Below are 23,989 nucleotides of genomic sequence, written 5' to 3'. Positions count from 1 at the left end.
CCAGGCATTGTGGGGATTGTAGTCAGGGGCTCCGGCTGTGCGCACACGCGTTTCCCCGTTGGGGGCGGGGCTCTGGCTCTGGGCCGGCCGCGGGAGGGGCTGGAGAAGAGGCGGCCGGCAGAGCCCCGCCACCGCCGCCGCTCGTGCTGCCTCCGAGAGAGCCGGGGGAGGAAGCGAGGCGCCTCGTTTTGTCCCTCCGGGTCACCCCCCTCCCCAGCCCCTTCTTCCTGGTCCCCGCTAAGAGGTCCGTAACGGCTGCGAAGGGGCCGGCGGCGGCCAATGCGAAATTGGTTGGTCCTTCTGTGCCCGTGTGTGGTCGGGGTCGTGCTGCACCTCTGGCTGCTCCTCCTCAGCTGCCCGGCGAGTGGCCCCGGGAAGCAGCACCCGGCAGGTAGGTCGGGGAGGGAGGGAGGAAGCAAGCAAGCGGGGAGCGGCGCCCTCTTGCCCGCCTCCCTGAGGGAAGGAGGGAGGGGTGGGCGGCATTTCACCCTGCTCTTCCCCCGCGCGTGAGGTGAGGTAGGAGAGAAGCCTGCATGGGGGGTGAAGGTGGGTGGGCGCCTTTCTCGCCCTGTGTGGAGGGGAGGGAAGGGAAGGGCAGGCCCGGCTCCAGCTTTTGGGGGGCGCTCTGGGCAGGCTGCCCTTGACGGAGCCCTGCCAAGCGCCTGTTGAGCCCCCTTTCCCCGCTCTCAGGAGGGCTCACCTGGCCTCGCCCTTAGTGGGCTGCTGCCTCCTGAGGGCGAGGGAGAAGGGCAAGGGGCGAATGTAGTGCCCGCCTCCCTTCCCCCCAAAAAACTTAGGTATTGGTAGAGCAGGGGATGGCGACGTGCTGCCCCCCCCAAGGCAAGCAAGGTTACTGGCGAAAGCAACCGGGAGACGGTGGGGTGCAAAAACCGCCCCCCTCAGAGGGTTGGGAGGGTGGTTTGCCTCCTTCGTTTTGGAGGGAGTTTAGGAGATGGGGCACCCGCGGGAGAAGTGTAGAGCAGGGGATTGTGGATCAGGAGGCATGAGGGAGGCAGGCGTCAACCAGAAGCGGGGCGGAAGGCGGGCGGGGGGGGGGGGAGGTTGAGGGAATGAAAGGCATAATTCACCCAGGCACTTGGAGAGAAGTTGGGACAAAGGTAGGAGGGAAGTGCTGTAAAAATAAGGCACACAGAAAAAGCTGAGAGCAAATGAGAAAGGAGGTCGGCTTCGTCCCCACTTGGTTTGTAGGAGAATTGAATAGTGGCAAAAGATTCCTCATAAAGCATAAATAAGATATGGAAAAGGTGGCTTAGAGTCTCGCCTTATGTATTCTTATTGAGAAGTGAATGAGTTCAATGAGCCTTCCTCTCAAGAAAGTCATTTTTGGCTTGTAATGCTCATCTAGACTAGGGGGGAAAGTGAGAGGTGAGCTAAGAACTAACATGCCTGAGTGTAGCAGAGGAAATCCTGTGTATGTGTTGGGGGCAGGAGGAACCCTCAACCTGGCTGTTGACCTGAAGGGTGGGGACTCCTATCCAGTCATCCATTATTATTGAAGCAACTAAAGAAAGATGAGGAGGAGGAGGCCTCCAGGCATTCCTTTCCTAAAATTTAATTTTTGGGGATCTCTGTTGGTTCAAGACAGATTGGAAAAGAATATGTGCTAGCAAAACTATTTAACTAAAGGAATAAGTCGGCACTAAGAAACTCGGGAAGAAAACTGCTGGGGAAAAAGAATTGCAAACTAAATTATTGACAGAATACTGTATGATTTGGCCATCTACTGGGCTGATCATACGAAACAGATTTAATGAAACTAAATGTTGGAGTACTTTGGAGTAAATTATTTGTCATCAATCAGTGAACTAGTATGTATTTGTCTATCACAAGCTGAAGAAGAAAAATGGCCCAATAAATTAGACCCCAGTCCCTTTGTTCTTTTGAGTATTTATGACAAACATGCTGCCTTCAAGATCATCAAATCTCTTTTGAAATTAGGATAGGGGCAAAATTGCAAATGTTCCTCTGAGTGTGGTGAAACTTAAACTTTGGTCGCACCTACTCTCAGGCCTTTTGCTTAGTCACTGTTTACAAAGTTTACCTGTATGCTTCTACCAAGAGGGTTCAAGACACACCACTGTGCTCTTTGTCCAACTAGTTAATTAGTTAGTTTTTTTATTCCATTTATGTATTCTTCCATAAAATATCCCAGAGCAATCTTACAGTAAAACCATCCTCAGCTCCTTCCAACAAGCCTTTTTAGTAGAGATACTTCTCAGCCTATATCCATGTTCAGATTGTTATGAGGTGTTTTGCGAGTGTGTTTGTTGCTGGGGGCTCCTTTGAGAGAAAGGACAGGGCAAGACATAGATTTAACAACAACAATTCCATAGTTAGAAACAATTTCATATGTAACAGATTTCCACTGAAAAGCCATGTTGAAAAATGAAGATCTTTAATAGGCACTGAAAAGGCAATGAGATAGCACCTGTTGTCTCTAGCACCTGCCTAATGTTTAATGGAAAGGAGTTTCAAAGGGTAGGTGCCACCACACTAAAAGTCAGTTTCCTGTATCATGTGGAATGAACCTCCTTGTAAGATGGTGTCTGCAGGAGGCCCTCTCCTGCAGAGTGCAGTGAACTGTTGGGTGTATAGTTGGGATCTCAAGTTCCTGCTTTCCCCTATTCTCATTAATAAATTTATTGACTGCTTCACAGCATAAAACCATCAAAGTGGTTTCATTCAGACTTGTAGTCTGCCTCCATTCTTTATCCTTCTCTGGGGTCCAGGTGATCCCACTTCTGTGGGATCCTGCTTTGTAGCAGTTTAGCTTTCAAAAGTAACTAGAACTGGGAGCTGAGTATGTGTTAGACCTGCTCCTTAAGTAGCTTTACGAATTGAATTCTAATTCCCTCGTGTTTCTATTTAGTTACATGTAGTGGCAAACACCAGTGTTTTTATCCTGTTGCTGTACGTCTGATTAGTTACCTGCCTTTTACTGTGGATGCGGCATTAGGGCTATGACACAAAAAGTGCATTGAGCTTTGTGCATGGCAGCTTACTGCTCCATAAGTGGTCCAGAGACCATGTGATGATTGAAGGTGGTTTTTTGTGAGGTTTAGGAACAAATCAGTTAGTGTTTTGGGGAGCAAAACTGTTTGAATTGAATTAGGACAAAGTTAGATTCATACTAGTCTTTCTTTCCAACTTGGAGTTGTAGAATAGTCCCTGAATCTAAGGACTTTGAGGTCTGTACCAGCTAAAGCTCCTAGACCAGCTTCAAGGGAAGCCTTCCACAGAATACACTGCAGTAATCCAATTTTGGAGTTGCTGGTGTATGGACCAATATGGCAAGGCTATTTCTGTCCATGAATGGTCTTAGCTGGTGAAAGGTACTCCTAGGCTGCTTGAGCCTCCAGTAACGAAAGTAGCTCAATGAGAACCCCAAGACCAGGTACTTGTTCCTTTAGGAGAAGTGCAGTCTACCTAATTTCTACACCCAAGAACCACACACCCAGAGAACTTTAATCTTGCCAGGTTCAGACTGGACCTCATCCAGCCCACCACTGCTTCCAGGCACTGGTCCAGGACTTCCACAGCCACACCTGACTTAGATGTAACTGAGAAGTAGAGCTGGGTATTATCAGCATACTGATGACACAGTGTTCCAAATCCCCTGATAACCACTTCCAACAGCTTCATATCTAGTAGGGACAAATACACATTATAGCTTCAGAAGCAACCCAGATATTCCAAGAAATTCTAGTAAAATGTACAAAGAAAAGTCTCTCCGACCAGAAACTCCTTAGATTCCTTGAGACATTATCAGGATATATTTGATGGGTTTTACTTTGTCCTAATACTGGCTTTCAAATACTTGCATAATCTCTCCACAGAAATAATAACAAGCATGCTTTCCACAGATCAAAAAACAGCCTGGAGACAAGAGTACTAAAACACATTTGCAGACTTTTTTTTAGGTTGGCATCACTTTCTTCAAAAGCTTAGGTCAAGTGTATAACACATCTAAAACCAGCAACAGTGAAAACATGGTTCACAGATTTTGACTGGTATTGATAGCTAAGATCTTTTCCTTCTCTTTGTCCCTGTTCCCCCACAGAGGTGGACCACAATAATCTTCTGTTTCCTCTTCAGCTCTAAATTGGACAGCCTTTGGGGCAGGGGAACAGGGGATTTGAATGGTGCTGGACTGCTGAGCAGCACAGCCCAGGCCAAGCCCCACTTTGGAATGTGGGGCCGGGGATCTTCCCCTCAGTTGCAGAATCTTTCTGTGTAGACTGCAGAGTGAAACTGCAGGAATAATTCCTGTCTCTTCCTCAGTTCCATGTTGGAGAGGAAGCCTGGAGTTCTGGGGCAGCAAGAGGTGGACAGAGATATTTAAACAGTCACAACCTTTATTGTACCACTGCATAGCTGGTGACCAGGACTAGATTAAAATTGGGGTGTGAAATTGGAGAGGGTGCCCACTCCCATGTTCTTACAGGGAGATGTGGGTGGAATTGTGGACTCATGGCAATGAGATCAGGAGTGTACAGTGACTTCCACTCACTTAATTGACTCGGAGGGGAATTTTCCTTGGCTGTATAACACCAACTCACTCTCTCCATACGTGTGCTACTTGTGCTCAGCTATTTTTTAGTGTGAATGGTAATATACCGGAGAGAGCATTTCCTCCTTAGATTGAACCTATTGTGTAAACCAGGCATAGACAGACTTGGCCCTCCAGATGTTCTGGGACTACAACTCCCATCATTCCTAGCTAACAGGACCAGGGGTGATGGGAATTGTAGTCGCAAAACATCTGGAGGGCCAAGTTTGCCTATGCCTGGTGTAAACCTTTTGTAATTCAAATTTATAATCTTGTGACTACAGGATTCCATTCTTGAAACTATGTGCCAGCAACAATATATTATATAAGATACTCATAGAAGACAGTGATATTATGAAATGTCACCATGCTGTTAAATCTTGAACATGCAATGTAAATTTGAAAATCTTTTGGGATATGCTAAAATTAGACTTCTGAAATTACCTCTTCCTGCCTTACGTGCAGTAGTTGTTCTAAGCTGTCCAGGCACTTAGTTGATTTGTCATCTTAATTTTTTTGGATGCAATCTCAAATTAAGCAGAGTGAGATGAAACTGATCTCTTGCCAGTGCTAAATATACATCTGAGCATTTCCATTATAGAATAACTGAAGATACAAGCCTATCTTTCTCAATTGACTAGGATTATGCCATGTTTATTTAGTCTCAGTTTAGGAAAATGCCTTAGTGTAAAGGAAAATTTGTTTATTGTAAGTTTTTGTGTGAAGCTTTTCGCCATAGCAGTTGGATATGCATATGTTTAGCTGAGAATGCAGTTTAAAACATATAACCTTCCTTTTCTCCCTCATGAAAATTTCAGAGTATTGGCTCATTTCCAATGCAGTGCTAAGTAAGCGTCCCTTTAGCACAAGGATTCTTGCTTGCTTAATAAACTTTTCTTCCCCCCCACCACCCACGTGCTCCCTAAATCTATTTTGTGAGTTCTCCCAACCCTCTGGAGCAGATTTGGGAGGGTGTGGGACACACGTTGGGGATGGGAGAGGGAAGTTCTAGTGGGAATCCTTGAGCTTATGGGACTGCATTGTATACAAATCACTGAGACTCCCCAAATTCTGCCTTGGTTTATATTAATGTTAACTATACAATAATAGCTTTATCTTAATATTGCAGGCTTGAAATTATATGCAATCCATTCATTTTAGTGTGTAAAGTGCTCTTGTGTCAAAGCCTCAAACTCCTCAAATATATGAAATTGCATTTCTAAATCGCTTGTGTTCTTTACCTATTAATCTAAGAAATAGCCTATTATTTTTTAAGATTTCTTCTCTTGTTACACAGGTTTGGCTTGTTTAGCTTGTATTTAGTTAATTCTGGTTGAAGTGTTCGCAAGTTAATGCAAACTAAAATCAGCTTCCAGTGTTGAGTTGTTTTTTTAAAGTTACTACCCCAGTATTGTTTACCATTTCACCACCATTTGAATGATCTGCCTATAGCTCTCGCCACCCTACTTGTGCACTTGCTTTTCTAGTAAGGCATTGTTAATTTCTAATTCCTAGGTCTACTGGCTTTCTTTCCTCATTGGAAACCGAAACATTATGATGTCATCGTAGGGGTACTGTCTGCACGACATAATGATGGGTTGCGGAATGCTATAAGGAACACTTGGTTCAGGCATTTGAAGCAGCACCCAGGACTGAGCCAACGGTAATTCCAAAGAGTTGCTTGTTTCTTCTCTTATGAACCTCAAATCCTAGTATCCAAGCTCATTTATGAGAATCTTCATTAAGTGGAATTAGTTCAAAATATTCTTTAAATAACGTAACCCCCCCACTAAGTTATAGTGAGTTCTGTTGCCTGCTTCTGAATTCTCCAACAAGAAGTGTCCTGACCTAAATTAAAATGCTCATCTGCTTGACAGTGCTTTTCTTTATTCTTTTAATGAACATGTCATAATACTGTCCTATGTAGCTGGAATATTCCAGGATGACACTTCATTACATATTAAGATATGCATTACTGTTGAAAAAAGATGGCAGCAAAACAAGGCAAGTGGATGTAATAGGTTTCCATGCTAATTTTACTGGCTTTTAATAAATCATTTCTGTGATTATTAATCCTTTATGGGGAAAAACATTTAGAAGATCATTAATCTCATTTTAATTAATCTGGAATGAATACCAGTGTCTAGTTTTCTCTTTCAAATAACCGAGGGAACTTAGAATTGCTACTCCACAGAAACAAGTAAACAAGTTGCACAGGGAAGTCCTTCCTTTTTATACCTTGAGCCCTGAAACTCTGTGGTTTCTTGGGCAGCATCCCATGAAGCATCTGAAACACCAGAGCTCTCCCTCCAAGAGTAGGAGGATTGCTCCAACCTTGGAGAGGGAGCTCTGATGTTGAATGCCCATATTAGATGCCCTTCACTACTGCAGAAACTTCAGCTGCCTTTAATTGTTTTTTTAGTTATTGTTTCTGTTTCTATGTTTTAGCTGTTCTTAGTTTATCTGTAAGCTGCCTTGAGTCTTTGTCAGGGAGAAAGGTGGGGGTATAAAACAAGAACATCACTAGGACTGAATAGGGGATGTGACAGGGAAGATTAGCCCGACTAGCAGATGGCTTGGGTCCAAAGGATCAAATATCTCCCCACCTCCACTGCATGCCCCCAAACCACAGAAAACACTACAGCCCAGGAGCTTAAAAAAAATAAAAATCCTGGAAAAGGATGGCAAAGTGTGGTGGACGGAGCAGTTAATCTGTCTTCAGTTCTCCTGTCCCCACCTGCCCCCGCTTTAGGGTTGCAGCCTTAATCTTTTGTAAAGGGCAAAAGTGGGTGAAGTGTGTTGTGGTTTTCTTGTGTGAAGCAGTCTTCATAATTCTGGAAATTATGGAACAGAAATCAGTAAATGTTGTTAATGACAATATTTTAGTGTCCTTGTGAAGTTTATAATTGGTGCACATGGATGTGATGTGCCAGTAGAAGATAGAGAAGATCCTTATTCATGCAGACTTCTGAACATCACTAACCCAGGTAAAAACTTTTAGAAATCTTTTGGATGGATTGCAAATTATGTAGCATATGCTTATAGCTAATTAGCTCTGCGAACATTGCAACTGCTGCAGTTTATTGCCCATTGGGCTATTTTTACACTAAAAATCTCTCATACTAAGCCAAACATTTTTAGGCTGTTATGACAGTTTTAGCAAGGACCCCTTCTTTGTTTTACATCAAGCCCACCCACTCTTCTTAATTGGTGCAGTTGGATATACTTTTAAGTAAATGTTATAGGGATTAAAGTGTAAGCTGTTTCTAAGTACATTATCCACTACACTTGCCAGTGATTGTAATTAATATGGAAAAAATCCATGTCTTCTGTAATAAGAGTGTTCAAGAGTTGCTTTCTCTCAATCACCTTTTTAAAATTGACTTCTGTTGTGCTCTTTGTTGTCTCCCCGCCCCCCTTCTAATAGTTCTGAATCAAGAAGTTGAAGCATTCAATTTGCCAGAGGATGACGCTTCAGCGCTCTTGGAAGATAGAGTTGTCAGTGTGCATTTCAAAGTCCTTTACCCAATTGTAATCACCAGTCTTGGGGTGTTCTACGATGCTGAGGGTGTAGGATTCCAGAGAAACATAACAGTGAAACTATACCAGGCAGAGCAGGAGGTATGCTGCTGTAGTTGTCCTAATAGAACGAACAAAATCCACAGCCTTTTTCTAAGTGTAGAATAAAGGAGAGGTAACAGGTATCTATGATAAACGAATGCATAGCATGGACTGTAGTGCCATAACCTGCAATTGTCAAACAATTTGTTCCTTGAAAGTTCTTTGACATTTGTGAGTCAGTAAGAATAGGATTCATGGGGTGGGTATATAGGAGGAGAAATAAATAGAAAAGGGCAAAAAGTCAGATATTTCTATGCCCTCTCTATGTTTTGTTCCAAAACATTGAAGAAGATGGTTTAACCATGATTTCTGGTAGTCTTCTGTCTGCTCTAAAATAATTAGGCACAGGGAAAGGGAACACAGATTCATTTTTCTTCATTAGGCCATTAAATTAATGTTTGTCTAGTTTTTAATGGCTGATGAAGCTAGGTGGGTCTTCTTCTGCCATAGGATATGACTTGGCTCCTTTGCTTGCTTGCATGGGTTGTGTTTTTGGGTCATTTTATAAGATGAAATTAAAGGGGTTGCAACCTAAAAGATGGGATATTAAATAAATAAATGATTCTACCTTGCAGTGGGTGTTAAAACTAGATATTAATTTGCTTCCTGCCAGCCCTGATGCTTTGAATCCATTGTGATGGAAGGCATATTCCGTATAATGGCTTTCCAGAGGCTCATGGTAAATGAGAGTTATGTTAGGTAGAATTCTTTCAGTGGATTTTAAAGTAGCTATTTACGTAGGGTAGCTGAAAGTCCAGGCTTAAGTCACAGGACTGCTTTGCAACTTGAGTCAGAGGACTGCTTTGCAATGTACATTAGAGTTTAAATTAGCAGCTGGGGAATGTTTTATATGTGGGATTACATTTGGCTTTACTTATGTAGTAATAGTAATAGTAATAAAGGAAGTATGCAAAAACCCTTGTATTTAACAACTCGCCTGGTAGCCACAGGAGACCAGAAATTCCAAGCAGGCTTGTGGAGGAGGAACAGGTCACTGTATTACTCCTGTGCCAGACTGCTTGGTTTTTATGTTAGCAACAGAAGGAGGAAAGCTCCCTCTATGATCAGCATGGAAACACAGAGGAGATAGTTTGCTTTGGCCCTCACATGAGAGAAGAGTCTTGCATGTGCCAGATCACCCAGGAGTGGTTTCTGATAATTTCCACTAATGTATGGGTAGTAAACAAGCACAACCATTTTCCTTACTCATCCCACAACCAGTTCCAAAAATTCTATAAAGGCTTGCATGAGATTGGATTAAAATAGGTAACACTTGAATGCAAATGTGGGTTGTTCTGCTATTAGGACTGCATTTGAGATATCTTGAAATGGAGGTTTGCATATTATTGATGTGAACCTGGAATATATCGTATTGGACTCAGTGGACATTTCAAATGTAGTCTGTGGTGTTTTTATTCCGACATGGGTACCTTTAAGTGTGCAAGATGTTGGCTAAGGCCCTGAAGTCTGAAGCTCCCCCCCCCCCATTATATTATTTAGCAATGCATATTTGCATTTTAGGTGCAGAGTCTTTGAAGCTTACCTTTTTATAGGATTTTTTCAAGAGTGGGCAGGCCATGTAAAATGCATGCAGGTGATTGCATGTTCTCCTGCATCTACAACTATATTTGAATGTTGTAAACTGGTCAAGCGTGTGTGAATATTAATTAACCTTAATGGCATTCATGGCTTACAGATGTGTTGCTTTTTGTTTTCATAGGAGGCTCTCTTCAGTGCTCGCTTTAGTCCAGCTAGCTGTGGAGTGCAAGTAAACAGACTCTGGTATAAACCTGTAGAACAGTTCATTCTGCCTGAGGTATGTGTGGAGCGTATCTAAACTGGTTCTTTACAATGGCATTTGGTTTTTTCATCTATTAAGAATTCTTCAGCTTTTTTTCTGTCATTATTAAATTATTAATGGATTTGAGACTGAAATGTCACACATACTCGGTGCTAGCAACCATATCTTTTTGTAGTTCAGTGCACTCTCATTCTGCTCATCTGTAAGTAACTGAAATCTTCTTAACATCCCAATAACTTAATGGGGAGGTGGCATTATAAGCTTTCGAGAGAATTGTCTCCAAGCCTTGGTGAGTAGAAGCAGTGGATTTTAGGCAGCTTTTATTCATAGTGTAAAAAAGAAGAAGCATTATATTGCATTCTAAAATTCTGTTTCATACTTAATATGGAAGAGAATGAATAGATCTGGCCAGAGAATGGAGTTCTACATTTAGACTTGGGTCCAAATCGTAATGTAGGTTAAAGTATAGAGAGAGCCCTAGAGCACAGTTCTATTTCTTATCCTGTTTTCCACCTATAAAGTTGGAATATTAGATATTTCCATCATGGGCCTGTTCTGAAAATGAATGAGATAAAAAAATATTATCCCTCCTGCATGTTCCTCCAGTGAAGAGAGAATTATGGAAGAAAAATGTAATGAGTTTTAAAATGGACTGATCATTTCAGTATAGGCAACTCCCCATTTATGCAAGCTCTATTTGCATGCAATTGTGCACATGTGTGGTGCTGGAAATGGGTAGCACCCTGGAGAGTCCTTCTGGCTCGTGAGGAGATCCTCCTTGGAGCCCAAAAAGGAGGGTCTCCTGAACTGAAGGCCCAGTGTGGCTTTGTTGAGGCCTCCCCACCTAACAGTTGACATGTGGGGTAGCGCATCAGCTGCTGCTTCCCCACACATCAGCTGAGCAAGCCCTGCTGCCCTCCAGCTCACGTGCCTCATAATAATAATAATAATAATAATAATAATAATAATAATAATAATAAATATTTTTTAAAAAAATTATTTATACCCCACCCTCCCTGGCCAGAGCCGGACTAAAGGCAGCTAACACCAATAGAATTCACAGTAAAAACATCATGGGGGAAAAGGTGGGGGACGGACAAACCTATTTAAAATACAGGTTAAAATGCAATTTAAAATGCAGCCTCATTTTGAAGTAGCTGATAAATCAAGACCATAAGGGGAGGGAAACATAGGGGTCAGACTGAGTCCAAACCAAAGGCCAGGCGGAACAGCTCTGTCTTGCAGGCCCTGTAGAAAGCTGTCAAGTCCCGCAGGGCCATAGTCTCTTGTGACAGAGTGTTCCACCATGTGGGGGCCAGTGCTGAAAAGGCCCTGGCCCTAGCTGAAACCAATCTAACCTCCTTGAGGCTCGGGACCTCCAAAGTGTTGTAATTTGTGGACCTTAAGGTCCTCCGTGGGGCATACCAAGAGAGGTGGTCCCGTAGGTACGTGGGTCCTAGGACCCATAGGGCTTTAGAGGTCAAAACGAAAACGAGCACCTTAAACCTGACCCTGTACTCCACCGGGAGCCAATGCAGTTGGTAAAGCAATGGATGAATGTGATCCCGCAGCAAGGACCCCGTAAGGAGCTTCACCGCGGCATTCTGCACCCGCTAGAGTTTCTGGGTCAGCTTCGCGTAGAGCGAGTTACAATAATCAAGCCTGGAGGTGACAGTTGCATGGATCACTGTGGCCAGATCAGGGCGAGAAAGGTAAAGGACCAACTGCATAATACGGCTATGGAAAAATGCCACCTTTGCTGTGGCTGCAACCTGCACCTTCATGGAAAGGGAGGCATCGAAGGTTACACCCAAGCTCTTGACAGAAGGTGCTGGCATTAATTGAGCCCCTGCAAGAGATGGGAGTTGCCCCCCCCAACCCTGTATAGTCCCAACCTAGCCAGAGGACCTCTGTCTTCGAAGGATTCAACTGGCTCCCACGCAGCCATCCAGCCACAGCTTCCAAGCGTCTGGTCAGTGTGTCCAGGGCCGAGTCAAGGCGGCCGTCCATCAACAGAACAGGTGTCATCAGCATCAGAGGGACAGTGGGCCTTCTTGATCAGCTCAGCTGAGGTGCAGGGAAGAAGCTTCCCTGTGTGTCAGCTGTGCAAGCCCTGCTGCCCCTCCAGGGTGCTCCCAATATACCGTATTTTTTGCTCTATAAGACTCACTTTTTCCCTCCTAAAAAGTAAGGGGGAATGTGTGTGCGTCTTGTGGAGCGAATGCAGGCTGCGCGGCTATCCCAGAAGCCAGAACAGCAAGAGCGATTGCTGCTTTCACTACACAGCGATCCCTCTTGCTGTTGTTCTGGCTTCTGAGATTCAGAATATTTTTTTTCTTGCTTTCTTCCTCCAAAAATTAGGTGCGTCTTGTGGTCTGGTGCGTCTTATAGAGCGAAAAATATGATATGTTGTTTTGGTTACAAACAGGGAGGCCCAGAAAATAACCCCCTCATGAATTGAGAGTTGTCTGTAATACAAACTTCTTCTAAAATACATATGTCCTGATTTTAGTGAACCATAGATTTAATGCTTCTGTGGAGAGCATGTTTTTAACATTTGTTCGTTGTTTTATTGCTGGTTTGAGTTTCTTTGGGAGGAAGGGTGGGATAGAAATTCAAGAAATGCACAATAAAAAACAAAACAATACGTTTCCTGTTAAAATGAAAGACATTACTTATAACTAAAGGTCAACATAGTTTGACCATCCCTCCTCATCTTCTAAGAGCAGAATATGGAGGTCTTGCTTAATCAGCAGCTTTTTTGTTACTCCCCTGGAATTAGCTTTGTGTGAGAACTATCTCAGCCCATCATTCCAGATATTTAGATGACATAAAACATTTTTATTTAGATGATTATGTGATAAAAAGTGTTGTTGACTTTAAATTATTGACATTTTGATGTGTCTTATCTTTATTCAATTTAATTTTAGCAGACTTTTTTATTGTGTGCCAGGGACAATACACTGGAAGAGGAATTGCAAAATAAATGTATTGATAGAACTGGATAAAGTCTTCAGGGTTAAACTGCATCTGTATTTTTGCAGGAAGAAAATCTCTGAACCCTTGTTTTTCAGGCCACAATTATTCTGTTTCTTAAAGCTTTAGGCTCAGGGACTCCACAGCCAAAATAAATAGCGAAAGAAGAAAAGTTTGTAAGACACTAGTTTAAAGCAGCGTTTATTCATCCCTGACACAGTTATGTCTTTTATGCATTTATTAATGAGCAGCAATCTGAACAACAACAGACACCATAGTGCCTCAGTTTTTACTGTGGTTAATGTTCACTGTGGTTTAACACATTAATAAAAGCAGCAGATTTGACCTTAGTGCACTGGGGGAAATTGCATATAGTCTGTGTTTTATTCTTTGATTATTCAACTGTAGTAGGCAGCCTTCAGCGAAAGTTAGCAAGGTTGATAATAGATTTTGCTACTTTCTCATAGAGACCTCTAACAATTTTAAACCCCAGCCATTTATTTTTCACTGTAAAAATGTTGTTTGAATGTCTACACTGCCCCCTTCTTAAAGCAAACCAACATACATTAATACATACATTAATACATACATACATTAATTCCTTAAGGAGACAAGATGCCATTGTAAACTCGATGCAGATACACACACAGTGCTTTGAAGGTGTCCCAGTAAAGGGGAAAACAGGATCGGGAAATAGCAGTGCTTGTGGAAAATCACTACTGTTGTAACATGCCATTCCAACCAGTCACAAACATAACCATGATAACATACTGCAATGGAAGATGAGAGATGGATACTTACATCTGTAGTCTCCCCAAATAGGCTTGGGAGAAGTGTTTGGGGGTTTGCCTGTAAAGGAGAATAGGTTTCTGTTCTTCTTTCATAGCCAGTGAATAAATTGGGGTATGAGCTAAATGTGAGTCACTAAAAATGAGAAGGGCCATCAGAAATATGCCAGAAGCTATTGAACTGCCTCTTTCATAAGCAACTATTAAACAGGAAAATGTTTATGTGAAACGAAGTAGAACCATGTTTTAATCTACGCTTCAACGTGCTCTCTCTTTTAGGGTGGAAAGAAAATATCTTGGAAAGTATGAAATCCCTTCCTTAAGCATCTGAAGATAATGGGGAATGTTGGGATAGGAAAAATTCCTTAGAACTACTGGGTAGGCACTAACTAGGAAAATGAGTGCCCAGGGAAAGGATTAGGTATTTTTGAGGCAAGGTGACCAGAAACATACACAGTATTCCAACAACAGTTACGCCATAGATTTGTATAATGGCATTAGGATAAAGGCAGCTTTATTTTTGATTCCTTTCCTAATGATCTCTAGCATGGATTTTGCCTTTTTCATGGCTTCGGCGCACTGGGTCAACATCTTCATTGAGCTATCTACTAAGACCCCAAGTTCTTGTTCCTGGTACGTCACCTCCAGTTCAGACCCCCATGAGCATATATGTGAAATTGAGATATTTTGCCCCAACACGCATCACTTTTGACTTGTCTCTATTGAATTACATTTGCCATTTTACCACCCATTCACTCAACTTGGAGCAGCGTTAGAAACTAAGATATGGAAGCTAGGAGCTAAATGGCACCTTAAACCTAGGCGCAACAATGGAATGTCTAGGCACACTTTTTTATAACAATACAAAGGTGAAAATGAATGAACTGCAACTAAAATCTTATGTTCATTTTTCACATGGTCTAGTCCAGTGTTTCCCAACCGGTGTTCCGCGGCACACTAGTGTGCCGCGAGACGTTGCCTGGTGTGCCGTGGGAGGGAGGCGGGCGAGTCGGGCGGCGAGAGGCGGGGCGGCGGCGGTGAGGAGAGGCCACCCAGCGCGGGGCTCTCGCCGTCTGCCTGCCTGGCTGCCTGCGTGGCGCTGACGTCACGGGGCTGTAACGTGCCCCACATAGGCAGGCACACGCGGGGCGGCGAGCGAGCTCCCTCCCACATCCCATCGCCGCTCGCTTCGGCCGGCCTACTGGGCTGTCGCAGGCGGAAGGCCTGCGCATGCGCGAGGTTTTCGCGCCTTCGGGATTCCCTTCACGCCTTCCTCCTCCCGGGTCCTTGAGAGCGCGGGAAGCGGCAGCACGAGACCGGCGTTGAGCCTGGTAGGTATTGCGCTTGCCAAGGCAGTCATTTGGGAAATGAAAACTTGCAAAGCAAGCAACCAGTTCAATCTGAAGTACGTGTATGCTTAATATCCTGTATCTGAAACCTGTTCTGCCCCCTCCCCCACACTTGGTGCCATTTTCATCTACACATGCAGCAGAGTAAGTTGACCCAGAATAGTACCAATTCAGATGGCAGATGGGAGAATGACAGTGCTGAATGCTTTCCCATGTAGAACAGTCCCTGCAAATAAAAACCTAGCATATTTGGAAGAGGAATGCTAGCCTAACCATTACCTTCTATGCTGTTACTATTTTTTTATTTTTTTTTACATAAGTAAAAAGTGACCTTTCCCCATCTGGCATGGTGGTGTGCCTCGAGATTTTTTTCATGAAACAAGTGTGCCTTTGCCCAAAAAAGGTTGGGAAACACTGGTCTAGTCCTCACCTGAAGCTTTCAAAAAACAAAGCCATTCTTCCCCTGCCCGCCCCCTAATATTCTTAAACAAGGTCCCTTCTACAGTCTTCAGAGAGTAGTTGGAAGTGGGGAGGCAGAAAAAGGTCATCCTTTCCTTCTACTCTGCAAACAAGCTCTGGATTCTCCCTACACCCCCTTTCCTTCATATAAATATCTCTTTTTGGCACCACAATTAACACATATTAAAGGTCTATACAACTGATGGCAGAGACCCACCTTGAGTGTCCAGTTCGCAAACCTAAGACTTAAGGGTCCTTCAATGATCCCACTCCAAAATTTGTTTTGATTTTAAGCATCACTGTGAGAATCTGAGGTAGATAACACTTTAACATGCACTACTTCCTCAAACTCAGCCCTCCAGATGTTTTTGGCCTTCCAGTCCCTTGATCCCTAGCTAGCAGGACCAGTGGTCAGGGAAGATGGGAACTGTAGTCTCAAAACATTTGGAGGGCCGAGTTTGAGGAAGCCTGACTTAAGCCATTATAACTAACTAGCTAGTATATTTCAAATTAAAAGTACATTAAACAAGGCAACTAAAACCTAAACAAAACATGTTGGGTTTAAAATAAATGAAAATTTTCAGGTCCCCAATGCATGCATGTTTTACTTGGGAGAAAGCACCCTTGAACTTGGTTGGAATTTACTTCTGAGTAACAGTGGCAATTTTAATCTGAAATCTTAGGCACAGTGCTGCACCCAGAGCTCAAAACGCACCTAGAACAATGGGAGTTTCAAACGCTGATATGGAGAGGTCCTTTGGGAGCACTTCACAATCTCTTTTTCCTTTAATGACCTCAAACAATTTGGTATCCTCAGCAGACTTGGTCACATCACTGCTAGTATTCTTGGCCCTGTTGATATTTGGTGGTGTTTCATGATTAGTAGATATGTGGCCTTAGCCATATACATAAAAAACTCTCAAGTACTTCACTGTTTTTTATCTCAGATGTAAGAGGATTTTAAAAAACACCACTGTTAAACTACAGCTTTTAAAATTTGGAGAGTTGTATTAAAATGTCTGGTGAGGAACAATATAAGGCTGAAAATTATTAAAGATTTGTCTTATCCTTCATTTTCTGTACTCCTCTCCAAATCCAGTATTTAAGGATTTGTACATGAAAATTAAACTTCAGTTCCTCAAGTGTATTCTGTTCTGCAAAGAGTCTAAAAGATCTGTGAAAAAAATCATTTGTCTAGTGTGTTAACAGAAGTGGTGACTTTTTTGACAGAGTTTTGAAGGCACTATTGTGTGGGAAAGCCAGGATCTGCAAGGCCTAGTTTCTAGAAATCTTCACAAAGTGATGGTGAATGATGGCGGAGGTGTCTTCAGAATCACTACGGTCTGTCCTTTTATTCCTCCATATAATGATTATAATAGGGCAGCATTTTGGTAAACATTTTAAGCAGGTCAAATTCTCAAGTAACCTCTTAAATATGTTTTTGTTTTACTTGAAATCAAAATGGTGCATTTGGATCATTTTATCATCTTATAATAGTTTTGAGTATTTCTAGTTTATACATTTGTATAAATTTCATAATCTTAAATAGAATCACTAGAGGGGAAATGCTAATGCTTCTAACTCTTTATGACTACTTCCATCTTGAAAGCCATCATGGAGGGCATTTGCCTTATTAGCTAATGACCTATGAGTTGCATTTTAGCCTAGAACAAATTGCTCTGAATTGTTATAACTATATTGATATAACAAGCATGTTGGGCATGTTGAGTATAAAATAACAAAATATCATAATTCCTCTTTATATATTGGTATCATGCCATCTTCTAGTATATGTTTTTTGAACTGCAGGTCTACTTTGGATAACCATAAGATTGACTTATCTTAGGAATCTCTATTTCTAATACTAGATGCAGTGGGGATCTAGTATTCCTGCTAGGAATAAAGTTGAACTCATTGCAGCTCTGCCATATTTTGCCACTTTATGGCATCAGAGTAATGGTTTACTAGCTGCTCTGAACACTTGCAGTTGATTAGGGCTGCAACATTTTATCAATTCTTTGGACAAAATGTTGGAGGAAACCTTGACAGTAACTAGTTTCAAACCATATCAGTTTTGTAGAAGTGATATTTCTGTAGCAAGAAGTTTAACTAATTCTCTTCTGTTTAATCATTGTGCACAATAGGCAGGGGAAGGGTCATTGCCACATGAATTTACACAAGGCGTGGAAGGGATTGCTGGAGGCTTTATTTACACAATTCAAGGTAAGCATCAAAACATATACTCTTATTAAGGCGCTGCTATTTGATGCTTGCTTCCTCTAGTGTTTTAAAGTTAGCTACCCCTGACAGATCTGCCTGAGATACTGTATGGCTCTGGGGTTGTGCACCTTGTAGTCAGCTACCGCAATCCTGGAACACCCCATCTGATGGAAACTGTTGCAACTTCTTTGATTGCTTACAAATAGCTCTGGCAGAAAGCGGAAAGCCGCCTGGCCATACTGTATTGTAGCTCTCAGGTGTGATTTGGACTTTTCATGTGTTCTAAGGGACAGAGAAGCTTCAGCACAGCCCTTGGGGGGTCATTTTCCAATATGTGAAGATAATCATTTCTTTCAGTATTTAGCAAGGTGAAGTAGAAGTACATTGGATGTTAAATATTCTTGAGAATCTCAGGATTCTCATCTTGCAGAGACCTTTTTTTAATACCCTTTACTTAGGAATAGAATACAGTGGTGCCCCGCAAGACGAACGCCTCGCAAGACAAAAAACTCGCTAGACGAAAGGTTTTTTCATTAGCGATTTGCCTCGCAAGACGAATTCCCCTATGGGCTTGCTTCGCAAGACGAAAACGTCTTGCGACTTTGTTAAACCGTTTAAACCGTGCTTCGCAAGAAGAAAAATTCGCTAGACAGCAAAAATTGCGGAACGAATTAATTTCGTCTTGCGGGGCACCACTGTATTTCTGTTGCAAAGTAAAGTGTATTTTTAAAAAATCTAGGAAAGGTAATTATTTTTCCAATCCATCCTTGGCCGCAACCTAATTTTCACTGATTTTCACTTACCATATTTTTCGCACCATAGGATGCACTTTTTCCCTCCTAAAAAGCAAGGGAAAATGTGTGTGCGTCCTATGGAGCGAATGCAGGGGGAAGGCAGGCGGGAAAAGCCCCCAAGAGCCGCACACAAGCTCCGTGCACTCTTGCGGGCTTTTCCACAGGAGGGAAAAGGGACTGACTGGCCGCATGAGTCCCTTCTCCCACCTCCCAGAAAAGCCAGGAGTAGCCACGATCTCTTTAAAGGAGTTGCACAGCTTCTGCTGGTTTTGCGGGAGGTGGGGGAATCCCCCCACCTCCCAGTAAAGCCAGGAAAGCCCTGCGCAGCATCTCCTGGCAAGGAGAGGCTGCACCGGGCTAAAGGGGAAGCCAAAACAGCCAGCGGGATCCGTCCCGCTCGCTGCCTTGGCTTGCTCCATAGCTGCGCGCAACCCCTCCGGCAAGGAGAGGCTGCACGGGGCTATGGATTCTTTAGCCCCACGCAGCCTCTCCTGGGAGGGAGAGGCTGCATGGGGCTAAAGGGGAAGCCAAAACAGCGAGCGGGATCCATCCTGCTAGCTGCCTTGGCTTGTGCCATAGCCGCGCGCAACCCCTCCGGCAGGGAGAGGTTGTGCGCAGCCTGTACGCTGCTCTTTGGGGTTGGGGAGGGGGAAATATTTTTTTTCTTGATTCCCCCCCCCCCTAAAAACTGGGTGCACCCTATGGTCCGGTGCGCCCTATGATGCGAAAAATACGGTATGAGTCTTTGTCTTAAGAAGTTGTTAATTTTCAATCTAGTTACGCTTTTGCTGATATTTTAAATATCTGAGAAAACCTATAGAGAATAAATTCTACAGAGTGATCATTTCAATGTTGGACACATGTGATTTTTGAAAGCTTACCATTTTCCTATCTCATTTTCAGAGGGAGAGGCACTCCTAAAAAGCCTACAGAGTCGCCCTGAAAGATTCACGCATCATATAAATAAACTTGAAGAGGAAGATGCCTTATTGAAAGTAGAAAGCAACACTTATGATGATATTGTTTTTGTTGATGTAATTGATACATACAGAAATGTTCCAGCCAAATTACTGAACTTCTATCGATGGTAAGTTGGGAGAAATGTTTAAGGGTTTTGCCTGGTTTATCTGGTGCAGAATTATAAATGCCTTGATGTTGTGGATTATTTGCAGGTGTGAATGAACTGTAACTTGAAATGACCGTGGGCCTTTTTAAAGATTCCAATACAATTAAAGTGTGCATATTTCCCCACTGTATGTGTAAGTCTGTTCCCTGATTGCTCTCCTCCTTGTGGGGCCACATTTTCCCAGTAACAGATGTATGTTATATTAAAATAAAATTGATTCCCCAAATTACTATGTCCTTTGCTGCTATTCTTGCCACATGAAGTATGACAGCATGGTATATTCTTGACAGTTATATTACATGCATACAACAAACTTCTCCCCTCCCCAATTCTTCATATTTACATTACTGCATTATTGCTTTTCCTCCTATTTTTGAGTTTTTAAAGTATCATAATGGTTGTTCATTGCTTCCTACACAGTGCATATGTAGGGTCATTAAAAGCATTGAGAAGTCTCCCTACGCTCTACTCTCTATCATATTTAATGTGTCCTTTGGGGATTTTTTACAATTAAAAAACCAGCCTGCATTCCTCCTCTCCAGTGCTAAAGTATACTTCTGTTCAATTACAAGGGTAAACAGGAGCCTGGCTTTCCCTTTTCCAGAAGGCTACCACCTTTACTTTCCTAATGTAAGGGTGAGATATTACACTATTTGTCCTCTATCACAGCTTACAGGAGTATCCTACTACTAATAAAATATTATTGGAGCCCCCCCCCCCCTTTTCTTTTTCTTATATGGGTTTCAGTGAGTCTTAATTAGAACAAACAGTTGCCTCCCAGTGCCAGAAGAGGAATATGAAAGATGACAGCATTTCTTATTAGGCTGAAGATGACAAACATTTCAGAATTAGAGCTCTTTATTTTTAACTGCTGTCGGAGAGGGAATTTCAGCTCCTGTGGATTATCATGCAACGGTGCTGGGCAGCTGAAAAGTTGCATTCCTTCCTCGATGCAGCCATTAAAGCAAGGGGCCAGAACCTTTGGGGCCAATGGGATGTCGAGTGTGTCCTCCTGCCATGGTGGGGGCCATGCCCAGTGGCAAAACACCCATTGCAAAGAAGGCAAACTGGCGAGACTAAAAGGCAAGTTACTTCCCAAGAACCAGAATACAAGGGTGACGTCTTTTTCCCTTACCCTTGCCTTCGCCTCCCCTTCCACTGTCCTACCCCTTGTCGCTCCCCTGGTGCTGGCAGGAAGGGGCTCCTTTTTTCTCTTATTGGACCTTTCTTCAGGGTGACTAGATATGTGCAGCTGTCTGCTGTCTTTATTTTTCTAGAGCACCTCTAGGCTTTAGGGCTGGATGTGGGAAGGGTAAGAGTGCTGCATGGGTGCTGCACTGGGAAAACCTGTATTAAAGGTATAGAAGCCAAAATGTTGAAACATTGATCATCCTATTGCATCAGACCTGTTTCAGTGTAGTTATTATAGCAGTTTCAATGCATTTTAAGGGACTTTTCTAGTATTTACTTATTTTATTTATTTATTGGATTTGTATTACGCCCTATACCCACAGGTCTCAGGGCAGTTCACAGAGTAAAATCGGAATATTAAACCACAAAATGCATAATCAAAATAAAAACAACAACCCAATAATAGTCTCATTGTTTTTTATTTGGCTACAGGACAGTAGAAGCAGCTAGTTTCAACGTATTGCTGAAGACAGATGATGACTGCTACATAGATTTGGAGGCTGTGTTCAACAGAATAAAGCTTAAAAACCTAGGCAGACCAAATACTTGGTGGGGAAAGTATGTTTGTTTGCATTTAAATAAATTGTTTACACCAGTAGTGTTTCTGCTGCTGTACAGTTTCATAGGCAATAGGTATCCTTGCACTGAAGGAGCTTATGGTTGAAGAATAATGGGGAGTATAGGAGATATTTTAAAGCCAAAAAACAATCACCAAATATTGTTTTTAAATGTTTGTTTTATTTTCATCTTGTTGCAGAGTATAAGTGATCAAGCATGAACACACTAATCACAGAAAGTATGTTTAAGGAAATTTGCAACTCTGGTTGCAAGCCATGCTTGAACCAATATTTTGATTTGCATTCTATATAAACCTCTAACTGCTGAATCAAAGACAATATTTCTAGATAGCATAAATGATGGATGGTTTTCCATTTGTGGCATCCTGCTTGTACAAAGATTTCTGCTTGTGCTACCAGACCTCCCCCTTATCTACAACATCTGCTCTGGGCAAGAGAAGGAAGGAAAGTCCCATTGCATCTACTGGTGCTTGCCCTATGAGTTTCCTTATGGGTTCATTCAGATATGAAGTATATTTAATAAGCAGCTGAACTGCAGAATCAATACTGCCTACATGCTCCAGAGATTGATTTGCATGATAATGTATTGGTTTGTTTTGGGGGCTGGTTTCTGGTATCAGTCTTCTCTTTGGATTTCCTCATGATGCCTTTGCTTAGACTGGCAAAAATGCTGGGTGGGAGTGAAGGTGGATGTCAAAGCTTTTTCTAGAGGTATCAATAATTCCCTTGATACTGTAAAGGAGGCAAATATAGGCAGGGAGATGGGGAAAGAAGAGAGGTTAACTAGCCTTCGTTGTTTTTTCATGAATCCTGTGATAAATATTTTTTGCTGCACTACAAGGTGAATGATTTCACTATTTCACAGCACCGACAAACCCCCACAAAAATAGAAAAATGAAATTGTAAAGAACTTTAAAAGCCAAAAAGTGGGGCACATAGGGGCTACTTTTCTACTTGTATATTGAAAAAAAGGAACAGGTGGCAGCACAAAAAATTGCAAGTTGCTGCCTGAAAGATTAAAGGGGTCAGACATGAGAGTGAGCTGCTTCTCTGCAGGGACTAGTCCTGATGATTAAATTGTCTAGTTGCCAGTCCTAGAGAAAGGGTTTCCTCCCCCTTAGTCAGAATTAAAGAGCTATTAATATTCTGTCAAAATAACTTGATTTTGGTCTCAAGTTTCAGATTAAATTGGGCCGTTGACCGCACTGGGAAGTGGCAAGAGCTAGAGTATCCAAGTCCTGCATACCCGGCCTTTGCTTGTGGCTCTGGTTATGTAATTTCCAAAGACATTGTAGAATGGCTTGCAAGAAACTCAGAGAGATTAAAGATATATCAGGCAAGTATTTTCACAGGAGGAATGGAGATAGGTTTGTGTATATGTAATCCTATTTATTTTATAAACCGACATTCCATTTCCCCTCAGCCTAACATTCTAATATTGGGATTGAGAGTTGTTGTTGTTTTGGAGGAGTCCATTCCAAGAGCTTCTATATGGATATGTGAACTCTGCAGTGGCTACACAATCCCCAGGTTGGCAAGGGCTTCCCTCATTCCCTTGTTCAGGAATAAGTCCATTGTTAGACTTGTGAGGTTTTAGATCAAAGCCAAAAGTTACACAGCATTACACTTGGCTTGGGGGTTTCTGGTTGCATGGAAGTGCTCCATTACCTCAAATATGGATGTGATGACATCTGTATGCTTCAAACACAACAACACACCTATACATCATAGTTTTCTGGTAAATATTTACTTAGGAAACTCGGCACAAGCTTAAATGATGAAGTGTGTGCCATCTTGAGTCTTTGTTGAAACTGAACTCATTTTATCATTTTGGTTTTTATTTTGATTTAAATGTGTGCATTTAGGGTGAAGATGTGAGTATGGGTATTTGGATGGCAGCCATTGGGCCAAAACGCTATCAGGTATGTTTTTACTTGATTTGTTAAGTAACTGAGAATCCTACATACATGTACTTGGGAATCAGCACCATTTCACTCAGTGCAAATCTGCTTAGATTGAGCTGTAAAGACTTTTAAGACTGCTAAGGAACAGATGATTGTTATTATGTCCTCATCTGTAAAACCAGAGTTCAAAGAGGGTGTACTTCCTTTTTCCCATGACTGTATTTTCCTGGCACGGCATGCTATGTGCGTGCTTTGCTCCTCCTACAGCAGTGGTGGCGTATCTATGGCACGCGTGGCAGAGGCCACTCAAAGCCCTCTCTGTGGGCATGTGCGCCATCGCCCCAGCATGGCCGTAGCTTCTGTGCTGGGGGTGGCAGGGGAGGAGAGGAGGGCTCTTGCACGCCGTCCAAAGCCTGCGGCACCAGGGCTTGGTGATCATTATTCTCATATATTAAAAATTGGGAGAGGGTGGCTCTTGGTGCAGCCCTCCAGTGTACACTAGTGGCCCAAATTGTGGAACCTTCTGGAAAAAATGTATTTCCGAGGTTTGATGGCTCATAACACAACTTTGTTTTGGAGTAATACCAGTGCTTTTTCCTGTGGGGACACATA

General features: G+C 42.6%; 1 protein-coding gene across 3 annotated transcripts in view; it reads left to right on the top strand.

Moving 5' to 3' along the window:
* Nucleotides 1–23: 23 nt before the first annotated feature.
* B3GALNT2 (beta-1,3-N-acetylgalactosaminyltransferase 2) overlaps nt 24–23,989 on the top strand; it is a 27,251-nt gene continuing 3,285 nt past the window's right edge. The window contains exons 1-11 of one of the 3 annotated variants that reach the window (XM_083496902.1): nt 24–391; nt 6,086–6,574; nt 7,457–7,557; nt 7,998–8,191; nt 9,912–10,007; nt 16,795–16,905; nt 17,709–17,787; nt 19,482–19,665; nt 21,328–21,453; nt 22,650–22,809; nt 23,339–23,395. In XM_083496902.1, coding sequence (XP_083353028.1) covers nt 6,513–6,574; nt 7,457–7,557; nt 7,998–8,191; nt 9,912–10,007; nt 16,795–16,905; nt 17,709–17,787; nt 19,482–19,665; nt 21,328–21,453; nt 22,650–22,809; nt 23,339–23,395 — 1,170 coding nt within the window. In that variant the 5' untranslated portion in view covers nt 24–391; nt 6,086–6,512. The remainder of the gene's footprint in view (nt 392–6,085; nt 6,575–7,456; nt 7,558–7,997; nt 8,192–9,911; nt 10,008–16,794; nt 16,906–17,708; nt 17,788–19,481; nt 19,666–21,327; nt 21,454–22,649; nt 22,810–23,338; nt 23,396–23,989) is intronic. The other 2 variants (XM_083496901.1, XM_083496900.1) reach the window with 2 other exon arrangements.

Source organism: Podarcis liolepis (genome assembly GCF_965112155.1).
Source record: "Podarcis liolepis genome assembly, chromosome: 3".
Taxonomy (NCBI): Eukaryota; Metazoa; Chordata; class Lepidosauria; order Squamata; family Lacertidae; genus Podarcis; species Podarcis liolepis.
The sequence above is the reverse complement of the archived record's forward strand: the minus strand, read 5'-3'. Positions and strand labels throughout refer to the sequence as shown.